We start from the raw sequence: 27,253 nt of genomic DNA, 5'->3' as shown, positions 1-27,253 counted from the left end.
TTTTTTTGCCCCTAGATGCTGCATTTTTTGCCGTTGGGAGGAATTCAGAAGTATTGCAACGGTTTGCCAAACAAGACATCGCATTTGTCATGACTGTAGCAGAAGGCAGTGATGAAACCATAGGAAATAATCTTTACAAGAAGATTATCCAAGGTAAAGAATCTATGATGCATCACTTAAGCAGAGTTGCTTGTGTGGGGAGGGGGTATAGGTGTTTCGGTCGCTTGCTGGTCAGATGAACAGCGGGGGGGATCGAAAAAAACTTTTTCAGAAGTCGATTTCGGTTGTGCAATAGGTCTGGTAGAACACTCAAAAGATGTCATGGATTTTGTTTGATATCTAATAGCGTTCCTTTAGCTGCAAAATATATTTTAATGGCCTGCGTGCGTAGTGTTTAATGAGCAAAATTTTTAATCAAATATAATTGATTGATTTTTATGTCGATCCAAACCCCAGCGCATTATGAAATATTTACGAAATAATACATGCTATTGCTATCTTCGATATTACTTTACAAATTACAGTTTTATGTGTAAAAAAACAATTATTCTTTTCTTTTGCAATTTTTTAATGTTAGAGGGATGTAACTAAATATTGAATGAAACTCATTAAACTGTTTGAGAGACCTCTGCGATTCATCAAAAAACATTTCCACTAATTATAAAAATAATTTTAAAACTTTTTTTTTTTTTTTTTTGAAAGCGATTTTTTTTTATAACAAAGGGGTGTCACGTAGTTTATACGTTTTAATATTATAAAGAGAGAGAGAGAGCGTATTTTTGTATGTTTATATGTTCCGGGTAATCTCCGGAGCCAATGCAACTATTTCAAAAATTCTTTCACTATACGAAAGGTGCATTCTTACTGAGTGACATACACTGTCAAAACTACGGGTGCCTTTGGCAAGCTGTTTGGTTCCCTGGGGTGAAAACACTGTGCATCAGGGTGCATTGGAGGCTACGAAAAGTGATCAAGGGGAATTACGCTAATTAATGTGAAGACGGACCTCCTAAAAACAAGGGTGAGACTTTGGCGCATGCGCTCTGACATCGAACATCGTTCAATCACAATCAATGGCGGACGAATTTAGTAACTACGCAAATGTACTTTCCCATTGAATGAAGTACGAAATTGTATTAAAACTCAAAAGTTTCTGCGATTTACTCTTCAAAATTTCGCGTAAGTACAGGCATTTGATCATAATGTAACTTTTAAGGCTTTCGAACATATTTAAAATTGTTTCAAAGGTACGTTGATTGTTCAGTTAGTCGTTATGTACATTTGCTATTTCTATCAGGCATAAATTTTACCTAAAAATAGCTATCAGCACTGGGTAAGGAACATTTAATAATCAAAACGCTTAAATTAGATGATATTTGAAATGTTAATTCAAATATTAATTTTTAATACGTGGTTTTACTTGCTTGTATTGCCAGGAGGCTTGTGGATTTTTAACTAAGAGATTTATTGTTAACAATGTGATGCAATCAGCAAATGAACGGAAATTCGGTGCTGCGTATAAACAAAACAGACTTCTAGAAGCGCACGAGAAAAAAAGCGGTTTGAAAAAGAAATTCTTTCTCCATCTCGATTTTTTTATTTATTATCTCGTGTCTAAAAGTTAATATCTTTCGTCAGCGTAATTGCTTGAAGCGAATGACTGAGGTTTTTCATCACTCCAGTAAGAACGAAAAGATCGTTAAAATTTGTTTTGTCTTTTATCTGTCGAAAAACTTCATATTGAAAAATAAAGTGCTTATTTACCTTCTACACGGATATTCAAATGTCGAATCATATATACGTACGTATTAATATGTTACTCTTGGTTAAAATTTTGAACGTTTATGAAACGATTTTATTTTTCCATGATTGCGATATAATTGAGTATTCATTGTTCGTGTAAATGATTTACAAATACCTACACTCTTCATTTTCCGTACGATTGTGCTGCAGTAAATGTTAATTACGTATTAAAATTACTGAGATATCCAAGTGGATGTACGAAAATTAGTGCACGAACAAACAAATTCAAGTCATGAACACTTCTAAACTATGTTGGGAAGTTAAAATGTGATTAAATGCCTTAAGGTACAAGTTTTAATCATTTTCAGAACAATTCAATGTGGAAAATGTACTAAGACTTAGAATTTTATAACTCAAAACAATAAATAATAATGTACACAATTGTATCCAAAAATGCCCACATCGGGGGGGGGGGGGGGGGCAGCAACGGGAAACAGAAAGGGTGCCAATATTCTGCTGTAGGGTTCCATTTTTCCTCACAGTGCACGCTGGGTTAAGGGTGCCAGTTCTTCACCCGTGTTAAGGGTGCAATTTCAACACATTATGTGGTGCCGCTGGTGAACAAGCTTTCCACCCTTGAAAGGTGCCAAATGCAACCTGTAGTTTTAACAGAGTAGTCTATAAATCATCCATACCTATATTTATACTAGCTTTTGAAACCAATAGTTTGTCTTCGCTACCAGTTTATCTTTCGTATTTTTTTTTTTTTTTTTTTTTTTTCAGTATCAAATAAAATTGATGAAATGGTTTGAAGGTTTTAACAAAACAGTCGCTCAACGTTTTCGCACAATGCAGGAAAAGTTTTCTTTTTTAGAAAGGGGGGGGGGGATACTAGATTTTCCGTCTTTTTTCAGTTTTTTGTAGCCAATGGGCGTGAGTCAATATTGAAAAAAAAAATGGAAGAATTTTTTTGAATGTTCTTTTGCACAACTTTTCCGCACTATATCAAAATCGATTCCTAAAAATTAAAAAAAAATCAGCCCACTCTAATGTACAGGTTTATATCTACGAAATTTGATTAAAAGTACATTGAACTTCACTGCGATGTACAATAAAAATTCTTCTTTATTAGTATTATTAACGTTAATAATTATTTATTTCTTTTCGAAAAATTATATTTTTCCCCAGATTTTATTCGATTTTACAGTAAATGAATTTAATTTTTAAATAACCAAAGAAATGTCATTTAAATGTCATTCTGTTACATTAATATAAAATAAATTTTTAAATGAAAGAATTATTTCTTAGTTCTCTCTTAACTCTTTTGACTGCGAATAAACAGTTAAATTAACTTTATGAGTTATAGGGGCAATAATTTTGGGTACGAAAATTCTGGAATTCTAATCTGATCATCACAGGAAAAAATAGGGGAAGCGTGGGTACAGTGAGACAGGGAGAACAGCGAGACAGCAGCAATTTATTTTCTGTTTAGCTATTTCCAGACTGGTAACACTTTTGTAAAGTCAAATCAATGTGCTCTGAACATTAGTTCAGAAAGGAAGTTGCGTTCAGATCTAAGGAAAATAATTACGTCATTTTAATTTGACCCAATCAAAGTAAATATTTTGCATTGTTTGTTGTATCGTTTCTTGCCTTGTTTGATATAACTTTAAAAACTGGTGTTATTAATATTTTATTAGCCTATTATTTAACGTTCATTTCAGCAGTAAAATGATTTTGATATTTTTCTTTGCATGAAAATGGCGCCTAATTATTTCAGATATAGCAATATGCAACATTCACACTGCGTCCGCACATCCCGTCACCCACGTACTTTTCTCCCTTAAACCAGTTTTCGGCCGGCGTTGCCATGACAGCAAGCCGTATTGTACGGGACTCGTCAACGGGACGAGAATCTAGATATCCGTAGAGTTGGGAGTCGCATTTCATTGATCTTCACAAGATTCTCTCTATTGTGTGAGTACTTAACGGGCGTCCGCATTATGAATGCTTCTCTTCTTTTGGAAAACGTTCCTCTGTCCGCTTGACATGGTTAACGTGATGTGCGGACGATATCTAAATTACACTTAAGACAGGAACAGTGAGACAGCATGAGTTTGTGTCTCACTGATCCCGTGGTACTTTTAAATAAGAAGTGGAAAAATTATGTGTTGAATGGAATTTAATTACAACTAAACTGTTGACGAAAATAGTAACATGATGAGTTTGAAAGCCTTGCACCAACACAATAAGGAGGTTGAATGGAGTTATGGCCATTCTATCGAAGTAATATAGATCAGGGGTGTTTGTGAGTTCATCAAAAAATACCTGAAAGTTTCAAAGCGAGAACGGGGGGGGGGGAATCTTTGGCCCCTATTACTTAAGTGCACCTTTGCCAAAGTATTATATAGTTCTGAGTCAAAATATTGTGTGTGCATTTGATTAAGTTTTTAATGGGTTACAAAATTACTTTTGGGGTGGTGTTATACAAATTATCATGACATTTGTCCATCTTAAGGGATAGGTGTCCATCTTAAGGCTCTTGCAGATATATTTGCTGAGTATTATATAATTTTAAAAAATTGCGGAGGTAGGGAGATAAAAGTATAACCAAAAAAAAAAATAATAATTCCGGTATTTTCGGACATAAAAATACCGGAAATACGCCCGAAAATACCGGAAATTCGGTAAAATACCGGAACACAATCAACCATGATAGATGTATTTGCTAGATTTTATATAAATTATGTGGCGTATTTATTTCGATTTCGTATTTAATCTATATAACTTTAGTTTTTAAGCCCGACGTAAAAAGGGATTGGATTATAAATGCGACGTGTGTGTGTGTGTGTGTTTGGCATCGCAGCCCCTATTTTATTTTATTTTATTTTAATCAATGATGCCAGATAAACTGATTTTAATATTTTTTCTTTGTTTGAAAAAAACTTTATCAAGATTGTTTTTATCTAGGTTTGTCCAACCTACGGCTCTCGAGTTATATGGAACCCGATAATTTTGTCACGTGCATTGTAGCCCCTAAACGGAAAATCCGATTCTGAAATTTTTTTGTTTTAAATGTGACTTGATCAAGCCTGTAACCCAGGGTAAAACCAAACGGCAACAAGCATCTATATGTTTTCTGGTCAATCTTGATGTTTTCAATGTTCGCTAGCTCGATAAATGTGTGTCTCACTGTTGACAAAATTGTACTTCATTCTTATTTTCTTTTTCTTTTATGTGAATTCGTAGATTTTTCTAAACCATTTTTTATAATACCTATTACAGTAGCACATATTATAGAATTCAAAAGAAACTGATTTCAATGTTTTTTTCATAATAAAAAACGTGATTGAATTTTTCCATCTCACTGCTGAACCCACTCTTCCCCTATTAAGGTCTTTAAAACAAAATGAGAAATTGTTTTAGATCTTTACTAATAATAAAGGTGAAAGTCTGTGTCTATGGATAACTGTCTCTGGATGTCTGTTACGCGCATAGCGCCTGGACCGTTGGGCCGATTTTCGTGAAATGTGACTCAAAATTAGTTCGTAGCATAAAGGGGAGTCCTCGAAGCGATTTTTTAAAAATTTGATTTTGTTCTTTTTTTATTCCAATTTTAAGAACATTTTACCGAGCAAATTATCAGAACGTGGACGAAAAAATTACCATAACGTGGACTAGCAAATTATCGTAACGTGGACGAGCAAATTAACTTAACAAATTGGAGAGAAATTAATTATCCATTATTTGTAAATACACAGGCGAACCAAATGACCTTTTAATTTTCTACTACGGGCAAGTCAGTGCTGGTACCGCTAGTCAAGAATAAAGAGTAAAAAAAATCATAAAATGAATCCCATTAAATAACTAATTTCAACAATGTGAGTCATAAAGGCTTCTAATAAATCACATTTTATATCGTGTGGCGAGGTAAAATGTCTTCAACGATTTAACGCCAGTAATTTCTTATTAATTACTATTATTTTTATTTTTCTCTAACCGCAGCTCCGGCCCGTCTACAGTATACTGATTGCGAGGAGGCTAAAAGTGAAAATACTGCTGTATTCGACTACTTCGTTTCGCCAAACGTTATTCAACATTGGGAAATACCCGCAGAGTACTTGTATAAAAGTCGAGGAATGAAATTTTTCGTAAGTACCTACGTTTCAATACATAAGTTTAATTTGTAGAGCAAAATTAACCGATTTCAATTCAAGACATTCTGACTAAATTTGAGCTTTGTGTTCTTTTGTGGTATGTGCAACTTCTTTCACCGACATTTTTGGTTTTAAATATTCATAAAGTTTCACATTTAATATTCTATAATGCATGGTAATTTGTTTTTATCACGAAAGCTTCCATGAACAAACATGATACAGCATACAGTAACTCAAGATTATCCGCGGAATAGGGTGGCACGGTAACAGCGGATAAGCGAAAGCCACGAATAATCCGAATAAAAGGAGAAAAATTGTGGCAATGGGGTTGTTTCCTTCAATTAAAAGTAGTACTTTTTGCCTCTGAAATTGATAGAATAAGCAAAAAAAAAAAAAAAAAAAAAAACATGAATCCAGAAAATACTTTCATTTTCTCAACTGTTATTTTTAGTAAATTTTTTAAAATGTCAGATTTTTGAAACAAGGCGTGGTCTTGATGACTTCCCAAATGATGCGTTTTGCCGCATCTTTCTACCGCTATTCCACTTTATGATAATCAAGAAGCGAATTAAAATTGCGCTCTACGCTTGCTATCAATCATATCGTTGCCAATACACGTGAGTAAAGATGCGAATTAAATATTTTGCTCTCTGAATGGCGACACAGAATGGCACTTCATCATTTGTGATGTCATCGGTCAGAAGCATAAACATTAAAAGCGCCCTGATTTAAGCATTTTTTTTTTTAAATATTAAACTTAAACAAATTATTTAAAAAATGGCCAGATCCTATGATTTTAAGCATGCTCTTTTAGAAAAAATGCTTTTAAAATTTTGGAAACGACTTCATTATACAAAGGCTACAAAATATTAATAACACTCAAGATCCATTTTAATAAAACTAAAAACACTGCTACATTGCATCCTACTAACATTGAATATAAAAAAAAATCTAAAAGCGAACAATAACACAACCATAAGATTTTTAAAAAAAAAATGAAAAGATCCGAGTATAATCCGAAGTGCGGATAAATCCGACCGCCGATAATCGGGAGTACTAACTGTAATTGGGACTAAATGGTTTAGCCTTAGAGGAGAGATGGTAAGTAGAGGGACCCAGCTACCTTTTCCCCCTTTAGAAGAAACGCGCCAGAGTTGTCCACAAGTCACCTGGTAGAAAAGTGCAATGTTTGGCGATCATCGCATTTCTTGGCGATCGCGCATCGGCTTTTTTTCCCCCTCAATCCGTTGAAACTCGGTAGGTTTCGATTCAATAATAAACAGCTTTTTCTCTTGGGGTTTACTTCATGCCCATTAATTTTGAAAATTAGTCATCTCAAAATAGATTACTAAAAATAGTAGCCGATAATTGATAATACAATTGCAATTTTTTAAGAAAAGACGAATGCAAATCATTTTTACAAACATCATAATCTAATAAGATAATCGTTTTTTTTATTACTATACAAAAATGTTATTTCTTAAAAACTGATAACTTTCTTTTTTCAGCACATAATTTAAAATTAAAATTTTCTTTTTAATGTTTTCAGGAAAACAAAAAGTGCAAAGCAAATTAAAGCAATGCAGCTAAATTCTTGTATTATAATCCTTTTTATTATTACAATTATAATTGGAAAAATAGGTTTAGAAAAATTTTAACTTTTCTTTTCAATAGTTTACTTTCAGTGAGCAAAAAAAAAAATTGTTTTTGAAACTGCTATTTCTACGTGAATGCTAGATAGTATTGTTTTCATGAAAAATAGTAAAAATACAGAACCACAAGAAATAATTTAAAAACTCTTTTATTAAAGAAATCAAAGCAATATATAATTACATGGTAAAAGCTATAATTTTTGAGTAGTAACAAAAAAAAGACTAAAATATAGTAAAAAAAAAAAAAAAAACTGATGAACTTATGCATTTCAAGTATGCCATGTCAATGAATTGTTTAATATTCAGGGAAATATTAATAAAGCAAAGATAATCATACATTTCAGTGAGGACCTTTTCTGTCATAATTTGAAAAATTATTACTAGTAAACTTCAAAAATTACAAGTCAAAATTGCAATTAAGACATCCGCCGGACATTTATCGCCGTTTTGAAGAACAAAAAAAGTCGATATCAAAGCAGAATCAAAAATTAACATGTCTGCAATTTCATTTCAAAATTCTATAAACAGAAACTTTTTCGATGTTTTTTATAAATTTAACAACTACTGATTAATCCCTACTGATGCTTAATGCATAAAACATAACTAGTAAACAAATGCAACAGAGATAATTTTAGACATGTTTTTAAAAATAACCAATAATATTATGCATATCTAAAGATGCTGCAATTCTACTGAATTATGCAATTCTACAGAAGAATAAATTTGTTTGGAAGATTTGTATGATTTAACGAAAATCAATGAAAACTATAACAAGCGAAAAATAAAAGGAAAACTTTTTAAAAAAACGTATATATTTGATTAAACTGCAATATTTTTTAATTTTGAAAAGATCATTTTGTATCAACTACTCAAATGTTAAATACTTCTTTTCTTATAAGCAGGTATCAAAAGTCATAAAACGATCAAGCAAAACATTGTAAACATTTTAATAGTTGATTATAATCAATTAAAATAGTAGGTGCACCAGCGGTGAGACTTTTTTTTTCTGTGCAATTTTTTACTTATTCTTTGAGAAACATTAAACTAATTTATTTAAAACATTTAACTGCAAACACAAATAAACTAATTTGTTTAAAACATCTAACTGTCAATGATGGAGAAATAAAGAGCGTCATGATCATTAAAACAATCAGTGTGCAACGATACTGTTTTGTTTTCGATTCTGTTGGCAATAAAATTGCTCGCCAAATAAAGCAGACAGCAGCTTCAAGGCCGTTCGCCAAGAAAATTAATAAATATCAACAAATTAACTCATCTCCAAAGGTTTTTAATGACAAAAGCAATTAAAATGAATATTAAAGCACAAACAATTGCAAATTAAATAAGGAAAATTCATTACTTTTCCAAACAGAGCATTATTTACCACATGTCAGCGAGTGTAGATACATTTGAAAATCATTTTTTAAGTAGAAAAAGAACAAAAAAATGTCGCCCTTACCTGTGAAATGTTACAGCACTATCCTTAGAATACTTTTCTTGACATCCGAAAGCACAGCAGTAATGTACCATCTTCAAAAAATCATTTAAATTCTAGAACAGTTAAAATTTATTAACGATTGCGATCAACCACAATGCAAAATCCCATGCGGTAGTAGAAACCGGTTAACAGCTAACCGGAATTCCCTCCACACATCACGTGACTTCATCTTGGGGACGGCTTTGGGGTTGCTCTGCGCTCTCTACCCCTATTCCTTCTCAAAGGGTTTAGCACAACGCTTTTATTTAATATTACAATATAATTATAACTATTACCAGACTTGCAGGGAGTGCATTTTATTAATACGCATTAGCAGTTCATGGACGAAGGAAGGAATTTGAATTTTCTTTTTTATTTATTTATTTTTAAATTTTATAGTCATGAACATCATTCCAAAGTCGGCTCTTTAGGTGGGTACATACACCCATACCATCGCTTATTGCTTCGGGTTTTAGAAGTGGCATATTATACAGTGACAAAACTTTACAGTATTGAATTTTACAATGTTAAAATGTAAAAGAACGTCGACATCTGTTTCTTGTCAGCAGAGTGTCGTAGTGGTTTAGGCATTGGCTTCTAACGCACAACACCGTGTGTTTAAATCCAGATCGAGTCAGTGAATCTTCGAGATCGTCATCGTCCATGTCGTCTGATTGCGCGGTATAAAAAAGATCCCATGAGAATTGCTTGGCTCGAACACTCTCAGCAAAATTAAATTCTTATTGGAATTTCGAATCGTGAGAGCCAAGGAATCTCCATATTTTTTATATCAGTGTTAAAAATTCTATTTCTAACGAATTCATTTAATGGATATGGAAAACCCAGTTGGGAAATTTGAAATAGAAATTCATTTGAACATATTTACTCACATGAAACTGAACGCACAATTAATAAATAAATATAAATGGAACTTTTTCAAATCACATAGTCTGTTGCAAAATTATTTTTACCTCGAAATATCAGCTAAACAGCCCAATTTAGGATTGTTTTCTGCAATCTCAACTACTGAGTTCTATTAAGTGACGGGCAATTTACGGTTCTCGAGACATAATTCATACTTAAAATAATCAATTAACTAACGTTTTGGAGCAAAAAAAATGCAAGTTACTGCAGTAATTTGCAATTTTTCTGCTCCAAAACGTTGGTTAATTGATTATTTTAATTTTCAGCACAAAGGTTATAATTCATATTCAATTATAATTCATATTTATTATTCATACATATATATCAAGGTCAAAATTCGTTATAATTCATACTTCCTGGCATAAACTTTAAATTCATGCAAGTAATTTTCCTCTTAAGCTCTCAAATCTCCCATAATACCTTAATTGTTTCTAAAAACTTCATAGTTTTCCTCCTAAATCTTAAGATTACTTCCCCTCCCCCCCCTTCCAACCTGAACAACACTGTGAATACCTGCAACATTTTGGGGGGGGGAGGGGGTATATAGGGGTGGCTCTTTTAAATATTCCTTCGCGCAACAAAACCTGATAAGTCTGGCCGTAACTTAATTTAATTCCTTTAAGGGATCTACGGACCAATAACCATTAAAATATTCGATTTTCTGGAAAAAATATATGTTTCGCATGGTTGAAGTTTTGAACAATTTGACACCTTACTTATTACTGTACACAAAAAACTTTTTGAATTATCGAAGTGCGTGCGTAGAGTAGACCGGGGCACGTTTACGAAGATTTCTTTCTAAGAATTTTCTAAATTTCATGTTTTAACTTTGGAAATTATAGACATTGCGGTTTTATGAAGCAGTTAATGGAGTCAAAATTGGTACATTCAGTTATTGCCTAGTTTGTGTTTTTAACCGTTAAAAAAAATATTTTTGAGTCCAAGTCGGTTGCGTAAACTTGCCTCGGACACTTTACGCATATTTATTTTGACACCTAACGTGGTTCTGTTAGTGCTTTGAACATAATGTCTTACCATTGTTAAAATAAAGCAAATTTATTACAGACTAAGTATTGTAAAAAGTAAAAGATGAACGGGCATGAAGACAGCACTACATGGTTGTAAGCTATAAGATACGAATTTCTAACTCAGTTAAAAATTAAATGGGGGTTTTCAAAACTAAATAGCCTAAAAATACAAAAACGTTTTGTGACAGCGAAAAGAGCTTCAGAGCGCGCTTAGAGGTAAGACATAGTAAGAACGCGCGTAAAGGTGCTCAGACGTCAACGCCTAAACCTGTCCCGTCGCCAAATTTGGATTTATTTTTAACGTGCAAAAAAAATAATAACCTTTTTAGTTCATACAAATAGAGGTCTCAAAAAAGGATAAAATTCTGCTCATTTTTATATATTGTTTTTTTTTTTTTTTTTTAAACTAAGAGTTATTTATTCACAATAAGCTTCAAAACGTTCACCTCAAAATTTACTCGACTTGGTTGAAAACAGATTATTTTTTTTTTTTTTGCATGCTGGACCAAAGCTCTACTGATGCTCAAAACTTGTGGGGATATGTGCTAGGGAGCAGCATCAATCTGTTATGACTGTTGGCTCTCCAGTTATAATTCGTTTTGAAAAAAGGGCACTGCGTAAACATGCCCCATGCGTAAACGTGCCCCGGTCCACCCTAAACGTAAAAACGTAACTATTTTCAAAGATATTTCTGTTGTTAACAATACTAGCTGTTTAAGCCTCTTTTTCTCAGAAGTCTGTTTTTCGTTTTGCGTGCAGGATGTCTCAAAAAGTTTACAATATATTTCATAACACTTTTTATGTGTGGTTGGTCCATTGTTGTAAGTCTAAATTGTACTAAAAAATGAAAATTAATTTAAAAAAAAAATTCTCCCAAAATTTTGGTAATTTTGATATTTATTTTTAACATTTAAAAAATAAATAAATAAATGCATTTTAAGTTAAATGTAGGTTTAGATTCTGACGGAAGTATACAGCAATACTTTAAAATTAATCATAGAATCATTGTATTGTTATTTTGTCTCCTATAGTTTTCCTATTTAAATGTATATTATATCGTGTACGTTTAGCAGATTTTCAGCTTTGATTTAAAACTAAAATTTTAATCATAGTTTGCATAGAAATTTAGTTACAAGCTTTTACTTAGACCCTTTAAGTCCTTAAAGTAACAATACTAATATCAAAATGGGTTTTTCTTCCACAGTTTGAGTCTCAGTATGGATCTATTCGTGTTTGTCACAACAGAGCGAACAGGAGCCCTGAACTGAGAGCGAGTAACTGTCAAGACGTAATTACAAGTAAGTAACTGGACTGTAGTCTAATATAGCGAGTGCAGTCGAACTTGCCGACAACGAGACCTGATTTAACGAGAAAACGGATTGAGCAAGGAAATCCGACATACTTGGTTGACACACTGTTAAATCTATGGGAGCATACCTCGAGTTTTACCAGTAAACAACGCTTAAAGCGAGCAATATTTCTGTGACTCATAAAATTTTTGTTGACTTCTAGCTTAGTTTATAATTTTTTGAGAAAATTTTCTTCAATATATTATAGTCATCCGAAAGTTAGTGATCTTTATCTTTACTAATAATAAAGCTTAATGTCTCTCTGTCTGGATGTCCGGAGGATGTCTGGAAGTCTGGATCTCTGTAACGCGCATAGCGCCTAGACCGTTCGGCCGATTTTCATGAAATTTGGCACAAAGTTAGTTTGTAACATGGGGGTGTGCACCTCGAAGCGATTTTTCGAAAATTTGATGTGGTTCTATACTATCATAAGATGGAAGAGTAAAATTACGAAATTATCATAACATGGAACCGTAACATGGGCACAAGCCAATTGGCGCGATACGAAATTATCATAACGTGGAACCGTAACATGGGTACAAGCCAAATGGCGAGAAAATTCACCATACATTATTTGTAAATATACAGGCAACCAAAAGACCTTTTAATTTTTCTATTACGGGCAAAGCCGTGCGGGTTCCACTAGTAAATTATAAATCCTGAGAACATACATTCAGATAGTTCAAAGCAAATTAACCAACTTCTTTAGTGCTGCACAGAGATTAAAAAATAAGAAAAACAACGACTGTGATGAATATTTGTGATTGTTTTCATCTACTCGTTTTTTATGAGCAATCGGTTATAATGAGCAAATATCGTGTTCCCTTTGCTCTCGCTGTTAGTAAGTTCGACTGTAATCCTTTTAGTTTGATACGTGGTAATAGTATTCTAAGATCGCATAAGCAGTTATTACCACGATTGTGCTTGTTAGCTTTAGAGTATTTAGCTTTCAAGTGTTATTAAAGATTATGCGTTTAATTTGTTCGGTTTTCTATAGCTAAAAACTTAACAATAGCAATAACAATGGCGAAAATTATCTTCATGTCACATGAATGTTCATCAATGACAAAAATGGTTCATTTAAAAAATTTAAACGGAAGAAAAAGTAATAACTTTTAATTAATGTGGCGAGAAAGGACTTAATGTCACATTGCTGGCGCAAAATTAATTTGCATAACTGGCGCACGGAGGCGTATTGATGGTATAATTGACGTTGGCAAAAATTTAAAATAACTCAGTTTGAAAAAAAAAAAAAGGTCGGAAACTTTAACTACCCACTGTTAATTTAGACTGCAAAAAGCAACCAGTTCATTACAAATCATACAACTTTTAAGCGCATGCATTTTAGCAGTTGAAAATAAATTAATTTAAAACCTCAACGCAACAATAATGTTTAAGCGCTTATTTTCATTATGAACATTATTTTTGGTAGATTCATTGCCCTATCATTTTTTCAGTTCCTGCTGTCTCTTAAAAGAATAGCTTCCGATCTCCGTCAAGAGCAATTGCACACCTCCCAAATAACATGAAGACCCCTAAGTACAAAAAGTCCCCCACCCAAAAAAAGAAAAGAAAAAATCACCCTAAAAAATTCAATGACGCCATAATAATAATAACACTTTCAACTTTTATTGCTGTATTGAAACAAATATTAGTATAAAGGCTTTTTCTTTTTCATTTCTTCATTTATCAGATATTATTTTAAACAAACCGCATACTAATGCAATCCTTTACTTTTTTTTTTCAGATAAATTGGAACTTAAAGACTCCAATCCTTGCCAGAGTAAGTTTTAGTTCATATCTTTTGCTTTTTGAATTATTTCATGAAAAAGTAACAAAAATAAATTGAGTATTCTTTTTCATTTGATAATAGTTTATGGATGCATTCTTGTCTAAATCATCTAAATTAATAAGCCTTTGGAAAATATAATTTCAGTGAAAATACAAATGCATTGATTAATAGTACCTTGTTCGTGTCGTTGTTATTGCGTCGTATCATGTACTGCTCGGCCACGAAAGCCGCGACTAGCACCGTTGAACGGTTCTATTACAAAAAGATGTGAGAGCTTGATTAAGAAAATGCACCATGGCAGCATTTCTGCTTTACCGATAAGGAAGGGGAATAAATTTAAAAAAAAAGAAAAGCCACAACTCAAACCAACACATCTAAAATAAATGAATCCAACGGGAAAAAAAATCCCCTCGCATTCGTTATTTCTCTTATTAATATCTCTCCTATTTTGATAAAATCAGAAGCGACCTGACGCATGCGCAAATTCGAGGAAGGTCGCAGTTTAAAATACCAAACAGTAGGATACTCATATTTCATTGCTTCAAAAATTATGTGATCAACTGTGGGTAGAATTTTATAAGTTTAGGCGTACTTCAAAAGAAAAAAATATATAATTCCCTTACTACAGTTGTTAAGCAAACGGATGAGAAAGGAAATAAAGACTTTTTCATTTTTATCAAAATAAAAAATTGGGGCTTTAAAAAACTTGTTTTAAGTAGAGGTTGAAGCTAACTAGAAGTTTTTTTTTTTTTTTTTGTCCTCAACTCTAATTAATACAAAAATATGTTGTTGTGTTAATAAAAAAAAATAGCATAACTGGCATAACTGTTTTTCTTCGGAGGCCTTTACATCCGAAAGCTCACTATTTTGTATTGAAAAATGGGTTCTTTGAGACTCCGAAACACGTGTCTGCAGTAATCTGTGATTTTGTGCAACAAAACGTTGGTTCTTTTCTGTCTTTTTTGCACAAAGGTAATTATTTCCTTATAAATTATTTCCTTAACATAACTACTTTCAGATTTTTAACTGTAAAATCAAATGCATGAGAATAAATGTGTAATTTGACACTATTTGATTTAGCAGCTTTTTCCATCGTTCACTCAAAATGATGCAAGAGTAAGGATTCTTAAAAGATAAATTTAAATAGTAAATTCAGATTTTTAACTTTAAAATCAAATGCATGAGAATAAATGTGCAGTTTGACACTATTTGATTTAGCAGCTTTTTCCGTCGTTCACTCAAAATGATGCAAGAGTAAGGATTCTTAAAAGGTAAATTTAAATAGTAAATTCAATTTTTTTTCATCCAAACACATGATTAAAAATTTCTTGAATCTTGAACTTGAAACAAAAAATCCGCAGTTAAAAAAAAAGCGAATTTTACAAATTATGTGATCAAGTCATTTTAAAAGCATTAAAGTTTAATTCCCTGCTAATTTAATTTTAATATTTGTATTCGCTGAATAACTAATAAAATTTCATTTTATTGGTTTTTCAACGAATTTTTGATCATTAAGTTAAATCAATTGAAGCTGTACATAAATGTTAATAGTAGCTGCAAAACGGCTCACAATTTAAAAACTTAATAGTAAACTAATCAAATAATACAATATTTTATCTCACTGAAGAAGTAAAATTGCCTTATCACTTGATTTTAATTCAGCTTTTCAACTATTTTATTTTGATGTGCTTAAATAATTTTCAAACTTCATTCTCTTAAGCAAAGTCGCCAGATTTCTTAGAACTGGTTTTCCTAAGAATTTTCAGCGCATCTGAAAAATTCTTAAATTGTTCTTTGTAGGCGCTACTGTGACTACCTGTTCACCCTATTTTTTCTCTGTTATTGGCATAAATTCCACTGATGAAAAGTCAAGAGGTTTCTGTGTCGACAATAGAGGTATGTGTGACTTCTATTCTTCGAAATCAAAACGAAACATTGTAAACCAAAAAGAATTTCTTTTCTTTTAGAAGCCAAAAAGGTCTCTAAAAGAAAAAAAATTCTTTGAGAGAAGCACTTTTTGCATAAAATTTCTTTCATTTCTTTTTGTGTAACACAATTGATTAATGTTTAATAATGTCCTTTTAGATGCAAAATGCAGAACATTGGATCAAATCAAGTTCAAATTTTCCCATGAAGGTACAGATTCTTTTTTCTCAGAAACACAATTTTTTTTCAGCTGTGTGCAATACATTTTTATCTATAATTAATAATTTTGTTATTCTTTAGTCTGATCACTGAACAACTAGGCACTTAAAGCACAATTTCATTTTAAAAAACTTATATTGTCATAGAAATTGTTGTATTTTGATACCTGACATTTTATTGCTGTACGTGCTGATTAAAAAAAAGCTTTAACTACGTCCGCCCTAGAGGGCAGGTTTGAGGCAAAAAAATGGAACTCCTTTTAGAAATATTGTTTATTAAACTCTGTTTCCCACAAAATGAAAGCCAACACATGTAAAAGAAGCCACATTATGAGAATTTAGATGTGTACAAAATAAATATAAACAACAGAATAAGGTGTTAGGATTATCGATCAGTAAAGATACAATAAATGACCAAAAGTAGGGTAGGGCGGGGCTAGTTGAGCAATTTTTCACTTGAGCGGATATAACTCCTCAACGGTAAGTCTCAATTGTTATGCAACCTGGTGGATTAGTAATGTATCCTTTTCAAAAGTGTCCACAGTAACTTGTTGCTAATAGCACACGTTTAAGAGCTACAAACGTCGAAATGCAAAAAGTCAAACTTGCTCAACGTACCCTATAAATGGGGTAAGTTGAGCAAATGTATGGGGCAAGTTGAGCACTTATCATTTATCCTATTGTTTGACTAGACATTATACTAGAGATGAAATAAAATTTCTGTGTGATAATCCACTGTGTGACATTTTTTTTCTTTTTTTTTCGAATTAACTGAAATTATTCTGGTTTTCGGACGGATAGTTTCGGATTTCGTTTTAAAAACTTTGTAAGCCAATCTTTTCCGGACATCCCTTTTGGAGTCCAGGCGGATGGAGTTTTAATGCTAAATTTAACAATACACTCGTAGGAAACGCGACGAGCGTCTTTAGACGAATATCCATAATAGGTTGATGCCATTTGCAGCAAGTATTTTTTTTATTGAGTACTCTTGTTGGGAAGAAAAAACTTGCCTCCGTTTTCCATAACCCATTGATGAATCACCACCATTTAATTTCTTCAAAAATCTTGTCAGTCAACCGTTTGATATCGAATTATTTTGTGGCGGCATTCACACTTTTTCCATCATCATTGACAGCTTTTGCATCATTATTCAAGTCATCAGTAGTGTAAGAATATCGTGTAGTTTTCCTTTTATAGGTCCGTATCCTAACAAAAGCAAAAAATATATTGCTACTTTTGTTTTAAGTCGCGATGGTCAGTTGAACGATGCTTGCTCATCTAACCCCAAACCAAAGTCTTAAAATAAAAGTGAGATTCCGAAACAATTGTACGAATTATGCTCAAAATCTCTATACATAACAAAAGTACAGTCAATTCATAAAAGAATAAAGCTTGCTTAACAGAAAACCGATAACATTAGACTAATAGAGACGAAAACTTGGGCAAATGAGTTTTTTACTTTTTTGTCACAAAATAAATAATGTGCAACTATGCTTCACTCATTTGTCGAGCTGCAATTGAAGATCGCGTGATGAGTTCCCCTCCCATAAACCTTTCTTTTCGCCATTTGATGCCTACACGTGTAGTGAATAGTTTTCGAGATCTATCGATTGCTCAACGTGTCCCTATGCTCAACTTGCCCTACCCTACCCTATTGTGACACGTTCAAAAATTCACATTTTAAAGAATTTCTCCAGAAATAAGTGATTAATTGCTCTGTAACTTTGTTCACGTAAATGGTATGTTCCAGCTGTCATTTTCCAATAAAAATTAAATCACCCATGCGTTTTGGGGACCAGCAACAAATTGAGGAAAACAAAAATGTTCTTTGATCATCATCCATGGTAAATGGCTGAGAATAAGCTGTTAATTTCAGAAATTAGTTAGCATTCTATACACAACTGCTTCACATACTTTCGAGAAGTATCACTGATATTTACGAAGATGTAAGCAATTCTTTCAAAACTACGAACCTTATTTGGAGGTTTTTGGCTTATAACACGCAAAGCTTTCCGCCAAAGCTTAGCAAACTTTTAGAAAACTTGACAGCATCCAAGAGAAGTATAATACTAAAATGTGAAATTTAAATGTTGAAAATTTGATAAAATATGGACATTTAGAGCAATTAATTTTTCACTGCGCATGCGCGAGATATAGCAATTGAAACCTTTCATAACATAAAACCCAACTATATTCCTCAACTCATAATAAAATTCCAGTTCAGTAACTTAAAATTCCGAAAGTTATCAGGGAACTAAGGAGCCGAATTTCAATAAAATTTCTGTACAGGCGACGAATCGTGAGGGGTTGTTCGCAAGTCTGTAACATTTGCTTGCAATCATTCAGCGTGATTCATGATAAAAACCAGATTATTTGCGAACGATCCCTCACGTTTCGTTGAATAGCCAAGAGTTGTTATAATTCGGATCATTATATCGCTGATAGCTTTCTGAATTTTTAAAATATTCAACTAAAATTTTATTATGAGTTGAGGCATGGCCCCACTTAATTCTTATAGGCCGTTTCAATCGCTGAAACACATGGCAACAAAGAGGTCTCAACAGGGAACCCTTGTTTCCATTACGTTGCCACTGATTGGTGGATGCAAGGGCTCTGTGCAGCTCCTCTTGCGGTCAAAATGGACGATGTTCAATTAAAAATAAACAAACTTTGAAACATTGGATATTAATTGGAGGCTGCATGAGCTGCATAGGTTTAACACAGAAAATTCATAAATAGTTAAGGCCCGTTAAGCATCAGAGCCATCTAGTGTGGCCATGGTTGAGGAAACTAGTTGGGTTATAGATTGTGAAAGTTATAAATTTATATTTTTCGCGCTTGGGGAGTAAAAAAATATAGGAAACCCTCTCAGAAAAATATTTAAAAGAGTTGTATAAGTTAAACCCAGTTCCAGTTTACATCATACTGAACAAAATAAAACAAAATTAAGGATTATTAGGGATTTATTAAGGATAATAAGGATAATTTAAGGATGATGATTTTAATGAGTTATAGCCATTTATACCTGTTTTTGTGTTAATTAAAATGGCCGCAGAAAAATCATTTTGACCTATTTCTCAAGGCTCATAACTTTTCACCCCCTTTATCAATCCCAATATATTTTATATTTTCATAATCAGCATCAAAATGCCTACAAGTACTCCAAATTTGAATGAAATTGAAGATGGTGGGTGGCATTTTCAAAAAATGATGGAATGATTTGACATGGAATGACCCAAGCTTAGAATTTTCTATGCATACTTTTATCGTATAAAATTTCTCTCTCTCTCTCTCTCCCTCTTGTTTTCACTGATCATAAAAACTTTTTTCACAATTTTCAGGTTTACGATGCAGTGGAAGTATCAACGTGGTAGCTGTGCCTGCAATTCTTTTACTTGGACTACTAATTTCACGAATGTTTTCACAGCATTCTTAAACTTTTGCCGCCATTTCATTAAAAAAAAAAAAAAAAAAACTGTTGATTTCTTAAATTGCATGCAAAATTGAACTGTTCATACCATTAATATGAAAGACTGCCAACACATTACATGATTAAGATTTTGTGTTATAAAATTGCCATCACAAATCTAAACTTTTTTTTAACTTTTCGAAGCTATTTCATTGAATATGTATTTTTATGTTTATACATAGCACTTACATGTATTAATTTAAAAACTGTTTTGGTATGTGCAGAAAGAGCTTCTGTTTAGAAGAAAAAAATATTTTTGTATCTCGAAAACAACTTTTACGTTATTTCTCTGTTTTAAATATTTATTTGTCATTTCAGAAACGAAATTTTTTAAATCGCTTCCTCTCAGCTGTGTATATATTTATATAAACAGCAGAAACATTTGTGTAAAAATTTAAGCAATAAAACAAAACAGAGAAATTAAACGGACAGATGAAAGTGACAAAACGAATTAAAAACCATGTTTAGTAACAAGTTCTTAACTCTTATTATAGTAAGACTGAGCATTGTTGGCACACGGCGGAAGAGTTTAAAATTTTAAATTCGTTGGAATTAATTGGGAGGACAGTAACCGTGATCTCCATATTAAAGACTTCTACAGTTTGCGGGGGGTTTGGCGGTTGGTTTTAGTTAAAATTTATTTCTCATTGTCAACGAACAGCAACGCTTCAAGAAAAAGCTTGTTTCACCGTGTTTGAACTTAGCAACCCTCATTTCTCTTGTTTTCAACCGGATTCGAAGTTGACTAGTCCGAGGACGAATGCCAACAACCCAGAGGTTGACTAGATCCCATTATTCAAATTTGTCTCTTTCTTCTTCTTATATTTCTTCTGTAATGCAAGTGAAGTAACTATAACGTACGGAGAATAAACATTTTGTGCTCAAAATTATTTTTTCCTTAGTATACCGAAGATCAGTGGGTTTTTTCTCCTTTCAATAATATGTAGTGGTTTTACGCTTTGCTTTAATAGCGTTGTTTGTGTTCAACTTTTTTACATTAAAAATTGCATATGTATATATTTTTTAAAAAGAGGCGTACGTGGTATTGCATATTACAAATTATTGACACTGAACTCTTATCTATTGATTTTCTGACTTTGATAATAAAATAGTTTTTTTTTTTAATGCGTGTAGTTTCTTATGTACGCAAAACACAAGTTTCTTTAATAAAGAATTATTATTTACAAATAAATAGCACTGTGTGTTCCGCTATTTGGGGTCGAGGGTGGGGGTGTTCGGGTCAACACGACATGCACAGATATCGCAGCTTGCATACCATGCGGCGGCATACGAATGCGAAACCGCTTTGGGCCACCCTCCCCTATGTCATTCTTTTTTATTTTTTTAATGCTATGTAACTCTATACCCCGTGATGTATTCGAACGGAATTTACTAGAAAATCCAACCGTTTCTTCCAAAGAATTATTGCCGAGCTTCTACTAGGAGCTTCAATTTAATAATGTTGTAAGATTCCAGACTGTTGTGCCGTGGTCTGAGTGTTGTTACTCCAAACGTTTCGACCGCATCTGCGGCTGCAATCTTCAGTGTTAGCGTGGTCGAAGGTCTAAGCTTCCAGGGAAGCGACTTCCTAGAAACTGATGCAGATATCTAAGTGTTGTCACTATTTATGTGGGAAGAGCTAGCTGTTCCTACGTTCTGGTCTAGGATTGGCTGATGAACGTCCGTCCTTGTTTCTGGTTAGCTGAAACTTGAGTTCTCTTCATTCTCGTTGGGGATTGGCTGATGGGCATCCGTCGCTGTTTCTGGTTGGCTGGAAGTATCTCTCGGGATAATCCGTCTAAGTGTAGCTTGCCAGAGTTTGTTGATCTTAATTCCCTCTTCCTTTTTGTTAAAATTGTTGGGATGTTTGAAAATTTCGATCGTTTCTCTGTTTAATCTGGAGTAATAGTGGGAAGTCCTTGAAATTATTTTGGTTTCTTTGAATTTAATGTCGTGGGTGCCATCACGAAAAGTGTGTCCCGCGACTGGTGATTTCTCAGTGTGGCCCAGACGGCAATTTCTTTCGTGTTCTTTTATTCTAAGTATGGAGTAAGAATAAAAGAACACCACCGGCCGTGAAAGCCTTCATTCTTACAGCTTCAATTTAGTTTTATTTGGTTCGATTTTAAAAACTCATGAGAAAGTATTGAATAAACCTCTAAGAAACACTCCAAAATATCTTCAGAAGCTTTAGATCATTTTAAACATGAGTAAAAATAGCACGCAAGACGAATTTTATTTGAAGTTCGTACAATGGTTAGAATTTTTGTAACCACTGATCTAAATCTAAAGAAAAAATCTCCAAGTTATGAATAACAGGAGATCAAACATGTCTATAACCCTTTGCAAAAAACAGCATAAGAGCTAAAGTCTTTTTTTTTTTTTTTTGAGCTAAACTTGAAATTTTTTTATTAAGAACATCCAAAATCAGCGATTTTTAAAAATAGGGAATAGGAGGAATTTTTTAAAAATAGATGTAAAATTCTTCATTTTGAAGCCTTTATAAGTGGTAATTGGAACTACAAAAATGTGGGAAAAAAACAGACAGACAAAACGTTTTAAAAGTTATATATATTTTGTCTTTAGAAAATTAAGATAAAACACAGTAAAAAATGTTTTTGGGGTCGACAAATCAATGACTGCAGTTGACAGAGAGAAAGAGTGAGGGAGGGAAAAAGATAATGCATTGTTAATCGCTCACATCGGGTTTCGGTACAATTAGTTTTTGATCACCCCTCCAACCCACCGACAAATATAACAATGAATTAAATATAAAATGATCAACAACAAAAAAAATGCTTTAAAAGAAATGGTGTACAGATTTAGAAAATAGGTAACAAGAGAGTAACATACTGCCCATTTAGACAATTCATCTTTACTTATAATAAAACTGAAAGTCTCTCTGCCTGGATATCTGGATCTCTTTGACGCGCATAGCGCCTAGACCGTTAGGACGATTTTCATGAAACTTGGCACAAAGTTAATTTGTAGAATGGGGGTGTGCACTAGGGTGTCCCGTCCATATATGAGAAAAAAAAAATTTTTGAGCTACACTATCACAAGAGGTGTCAAAATTTGCGAAATTTTTCACAGATCACGAAAAAGGTAAAAAAAATGGAATTGCGTGTCATCTTGAGGGCTCTACCGCTCTTTGAAGTTTTGCATATTTTACATTTTTGACAGACCTAAACGATATGATTTAAAAAATACAAAAATAAAGTTTAGAACGCATTTTATTTAAGAAACTAATGAAACAAAGCACAAGAAAACAAAATAAACAAACTACAGTTTATAAATAATGACAAAAGTTTAGAATTTAAGCTTATTTTTGTGTCCAAAATTTGGCATTTCTGCCCGAGATTGCAACCTGGTTCTAACGAAGCCATCTCTAGAAGTAGCGTTAGTAACACTTTGTGAAGCCTGTGTTATTAGTTTAACACATCTTTCCACAGATTGTGAGTGGCAAGGAAAGTCAACGATTTCCAAGCTATTATCTTTTGCCATAATTTGAAGGTTCTCGTTAGAAATATGTCGAAGAACCGGTGGTGCTGTAACCTGACACTCTTGCCAGACAATTATTTCCGTATAATCTTTAGCAGAGAAGTTAATTTTTGGTGTTTTAAATATTCTGCGTTTAGTGCTACTTTCAGCCTCTCTAGCTTTTTTTATTCTTCGTAATGCTAACTCCCGAATGTGCTCCCTATCATCAAACAACATACTGACCAGCAGGTTTTCTGGGTGCGCAAAAAAAGCATTTCTTTCGATAACAGAATACACAACAGATTTCAAGTTTTCGGGTAAAAATCGAGAGTACACAATCATTTGAAAAAGATGTTTGGCTGCTTCCTTAAAAGATGACTTTTGCTTTATTAAGAACCAAACTAGAGCGTACACTTTAACCACGTAGTTAACAAGTAATCGCAAATTTTCTGTTGGATTAAGAGTACTTACATAAAGTCTAAGTATACGATTAGCAGAAGTAAGCCATCTCGAGTGCGCCATTTTTCCAGGTTGGCGATTTCCCAGCTCAGGACTACAGAAACCAGTTGATACAGCTTGACAAATCTCATAAAGATATTTTTGATCCGTGCTTAGTTCATCAACCACATTTTTCGGCAAATTACCATCCACCGCGCAAAAAGACAATGTCATTTTATTTTCAAAACCAGCTAACTGTTTTCCAATAGGTCCGGAATATTCTTTAGGACCCAAAGTGCAACCATCTAAGGTCAAGAATAAATGACGAAGGGGTAATTCGTTGGCATGAAGCATACACACACACACCATTGCAATGGTCTTTCCAAATACTCCTCTAAATGTTGAATCACGCCACCCTTCCAACCGGTGTTTATTGCAGTTCCGTCACATCCAACGCAAATCACGTCTTCTAAATTCAAGCATTGACCTTCTAATAGAGCTGTAATCGAAGTTAGAATTGCCTTTGCAGTGCCACGACTTGGCGTTGTGTGTCCCAAATAAATTGATCCGGGTTCTGCTAAAATTGAGATGTGCTCTTCTAAAATTTCTTTGCGATGGTAACGAGCTCCTATTTTCTCATTTATCAGAGTCTTGTCTTTACGTCCATCAAAGTAAATGCTTTTTATAACAATACTTCCAATATCTTTGGAAGCTTCTTTCCGAGCTTTAGCTACAGCTCTGTGGATTTTGTTTTTATCAACAACTAGAGTTAAATCTTCTTTTGAAACCAAGCCGACATCAGCTAAAACTGCAGAAGCAACAGCAGCAGCAGATCGCGTCGACAAAACGTATCTATCACAGACCTTAGCAACTGTTGGCAAGATCAGTGTATTCCTATTTGTCGTTGAAGTTGATGGTGTCCCTGTAGAGGCCGTATTCGTCTCTGTTATGGGATACGTTTCTGGAGAAAATTCACGCATCGAATCGTCATCAAAATTTGCTGAGACAGAATCGTTATTTTCAGTAGAAGACTTTTTTGCTGCCCTTTCAAGTTTTCTCTGCTGTTGTTTCATTAATCTAGCTATTTCTTTCTTATCGACACCACTTATCACCATTTTCCTGTCATTTCTTTGATCCAACAAGAAACTTCTCTCAATGATGGGAACTTTTTTAGGTTTTAAACACGAACAAGACTCAAATACATAGCACTTACAAGCCGCAACGTCGAAGAGCTTCTCAGATGACTCTAAAAAGCACTTCAGTTTATTTTCAAAACCATCACTTCGTTTGCTTCTGGGGTATCGTTTTAAATTGACGTACTTTCGAAATAGAATTTTAATAATTGAATTACTCGTTCCTTAGTTACAATTGGAATCACTTCGTTTGCTTCTGGGGTATCGTTTCAAATTGACGTACTTTTCGAAATAGAATTTTAATAATTGAATTACTCGTTCCTTAGTTACAATTGGAATTGAAGCTTTTGTCCAAATACTGTTGATTTTTTCAGAAACAATTTTATATATATCTGAACTGGAAGGGTCCTTTCCATTATGCATACATTTCTGTTCGCTCCTGACAAATAAAATAAATTTTATGACGTCTTTTACAGTAGGTAGCAGCCGATCATCAAGTTCCTTGTAGGGTCCCAGTATAGCACAAGTAGTCTCACTACGTCTCGAACAAATTACTTAAAACTAACAGAATCGGCATATAACACTAACAATTGCAACTGTACTTTTATAGCATTAAAATTACTTTGGCTACGAAGAAAACACCCGTGAGTCAAGCCAAGAAAGCCCTCGAAACAAGTAAAAGGAATTAGCAAGTTGAAACCAAACAAAGTCGAAGTCGTCAGTAACATATTGTTGCATGCAAATCGAGACGTGGCGCCAAGCTTCGTGGACGATTCTACTGCGGAAATGGGGGTTATTCCCATATAGGCATTTACAGTAGTAATCACCATATGTTTTTTTTTTTTTTCTGTTCGTGTTGATATTACGAATCACGGTCTTTTTATTTCAGCTGTCAAGCTTTTATTTCACAGTAAATTTATAACTTTATTCACAGTATTTCTTTTACAGTTGCCATAAAAATGACAATTTTTCAAAACTTTGACGATCGGTAGAGCCCTGAAGATATAGTTATATTCTATTTTTTAAATTATTTTTGTAATTTACGATCGATTTCGCAAATTTAGAGAGGTCTTGCATTAAGAAAAACGGAAATTTTTTTTTTCGGGACACCCTAGTGTGCACCTCGAAGCGGTTTTTCAAAAATTCGATTTTGTTCTTTTTCTATTCCAATTTTAAGAATATTTTCCCGAGCAAAAGTATCATAAGATGGACGAGTAAACTACCAAGTTATCATAACGTGGAACCATAACATGGGCAAGCCAATTGGCGAGAAATTCACCATACATTATTTGCAAATATACAGACCAAAAGACCTTTTAATTTTGTACTTCGGGTAAAGTCGGGCGGTACCACTAGTAGTTCATAAACTTGAAAAGAATTAAAATTGAAGTACAGTTTGCATAGGAGTTGCAAAGACGTATCTAATTATTTTTAAGGACTCTAAAACAATTAAAATTATTTAAGGCACTTCATCTGCACTTTACAGTCTCTGACATTCTAGTACCTGATTTTACAGTTTCACAGTATTGTTCTAACTTTGTATGAAACGGCTAGGGTCATTCCATAGTGACTAACGTAACATTTGCAGCTGATTTTCAAACTCTTTTTACTTACACCGGGAGTAAAAATAAATGTGTTTTGGTTTAATATGCAGATTTAAAATGTACAAGGTGACTATTTTTCATTTCTACCAAGAATTTGAAGCAAAATAAGCGCTGGCAGGTGTTTTTTCACCAAAAAAGTTATCGTGACTAACGTAACATTTTTGCAACCCTGAGAAACAATGCTTATGTTACGAGAGAAATTTTTCTGAAACTTACACAGGCATTCGAAATTGGCCGATATATTTGTAAGAGGTAAAGAATCTATTTTTTAAAAATGTAGAACAGATTTGTTATAGATGAATCTTTTTTGGCCCTTAATGGTACTTTTACTAAAAACTGTGTGTGACTAACGTAACGTGACTAACGTAACCATCGAATAGCTAGCAACGAATGCATATAAAAAACTTTTTATAATTGATTTCTTGCTCTTATATAACTTTTACACTTTTTAGGAACCTTCTTTGTGTTGCATTATGGTTCTTTCTTTACTTTTTTTCTATATTAGTGTAAGAAATTGAATGGAAGGATTCAGTTCAATTAACTCAATTTGAATGTGTGAAAAAATGAACAAATAAAAAAAAAGCTTTTACAAAGTAAATAACATCATTCTTGAGAGCTAATTAAATCCTAAATATCTCTCTTTTAAAAAATTAACTTTATGCAAGTTGATAGTTTCACCGAATTCTAGTATTCTTCCGATATACTAGTTATCATCATAAGAAACTCCGCAGTACTTTTCAGTAGCATATTATATTTTAAGGTTTACTGATTCATCGAACGAATAGTGTTGTGCATTTTTTGAATTAAAATGTAATATTGAAAAAAAAAAAATTCGAACGTTTTTACAGAATGCATTTTAATTC

At 33.2% G+C, this 27,253-nt stretch overlaps 1 protein-coding gene across 1 annotated transcript in view; it reads left to right on the top strand.

Moving 5' to 3' along the window:
- Window positions 1-20,857, top strand: part of LOC129222415 (uncharacterized) — a 63,830-nt gene extending 42,973 nt beyond the window's left edge. Inside the window, exons 13-19 of the mRNA XM_054856928.1 lie at window positions 16-153; window positions 5,749-5,894; window positions 12,186-12,279; window positions 14,078-14,113; window positions 15,923-16,018; window positions 16,208-16,258; window positions 19,608-20,857. Coding sequence (XP_054712903.1) covers window positions 16-153; window positions 5,749-5,894; window positions 12,186-12,279; window positions 14,078-14,113; window positions 15,923-16,018; window positions 16,208-16,258; window positions 19,608-19,702 — 656 coding nt within the window. The 3' untranslated portion in view covers window positions 19,703-20,857. The remainder of the gene's footprint in view (window positions 1-15; window positions 154-5,748; window positions 5,895-12,185; window positions 12,280-14,077; window positions 14,114-15,922; window positions 16,019-16,207; window positions 16,259-19,607) is intronic.
- The last annotated feature ends 6,396 nt before the right edge of the window (window positions 20,858-27,253 follow it).

Source organism: Uloborus diversus, chromosome 1, assembly GCF_026930045.1.
Source record: "Uloborus diversus isolate 005 chromosome 1, Udiv.v.3.1, whole genome shotgun sequence".
Taxonomy (NCBI): domain Eukaryota; kingdom Metazoa; phylum Arthropoda; class Arachnida; order Araneae; family Uloboridae; genus Uloborus; species Uloborus diversus.
This window is presented reverse-complemented; position numbering and strand designations above follow the sequence as displayed.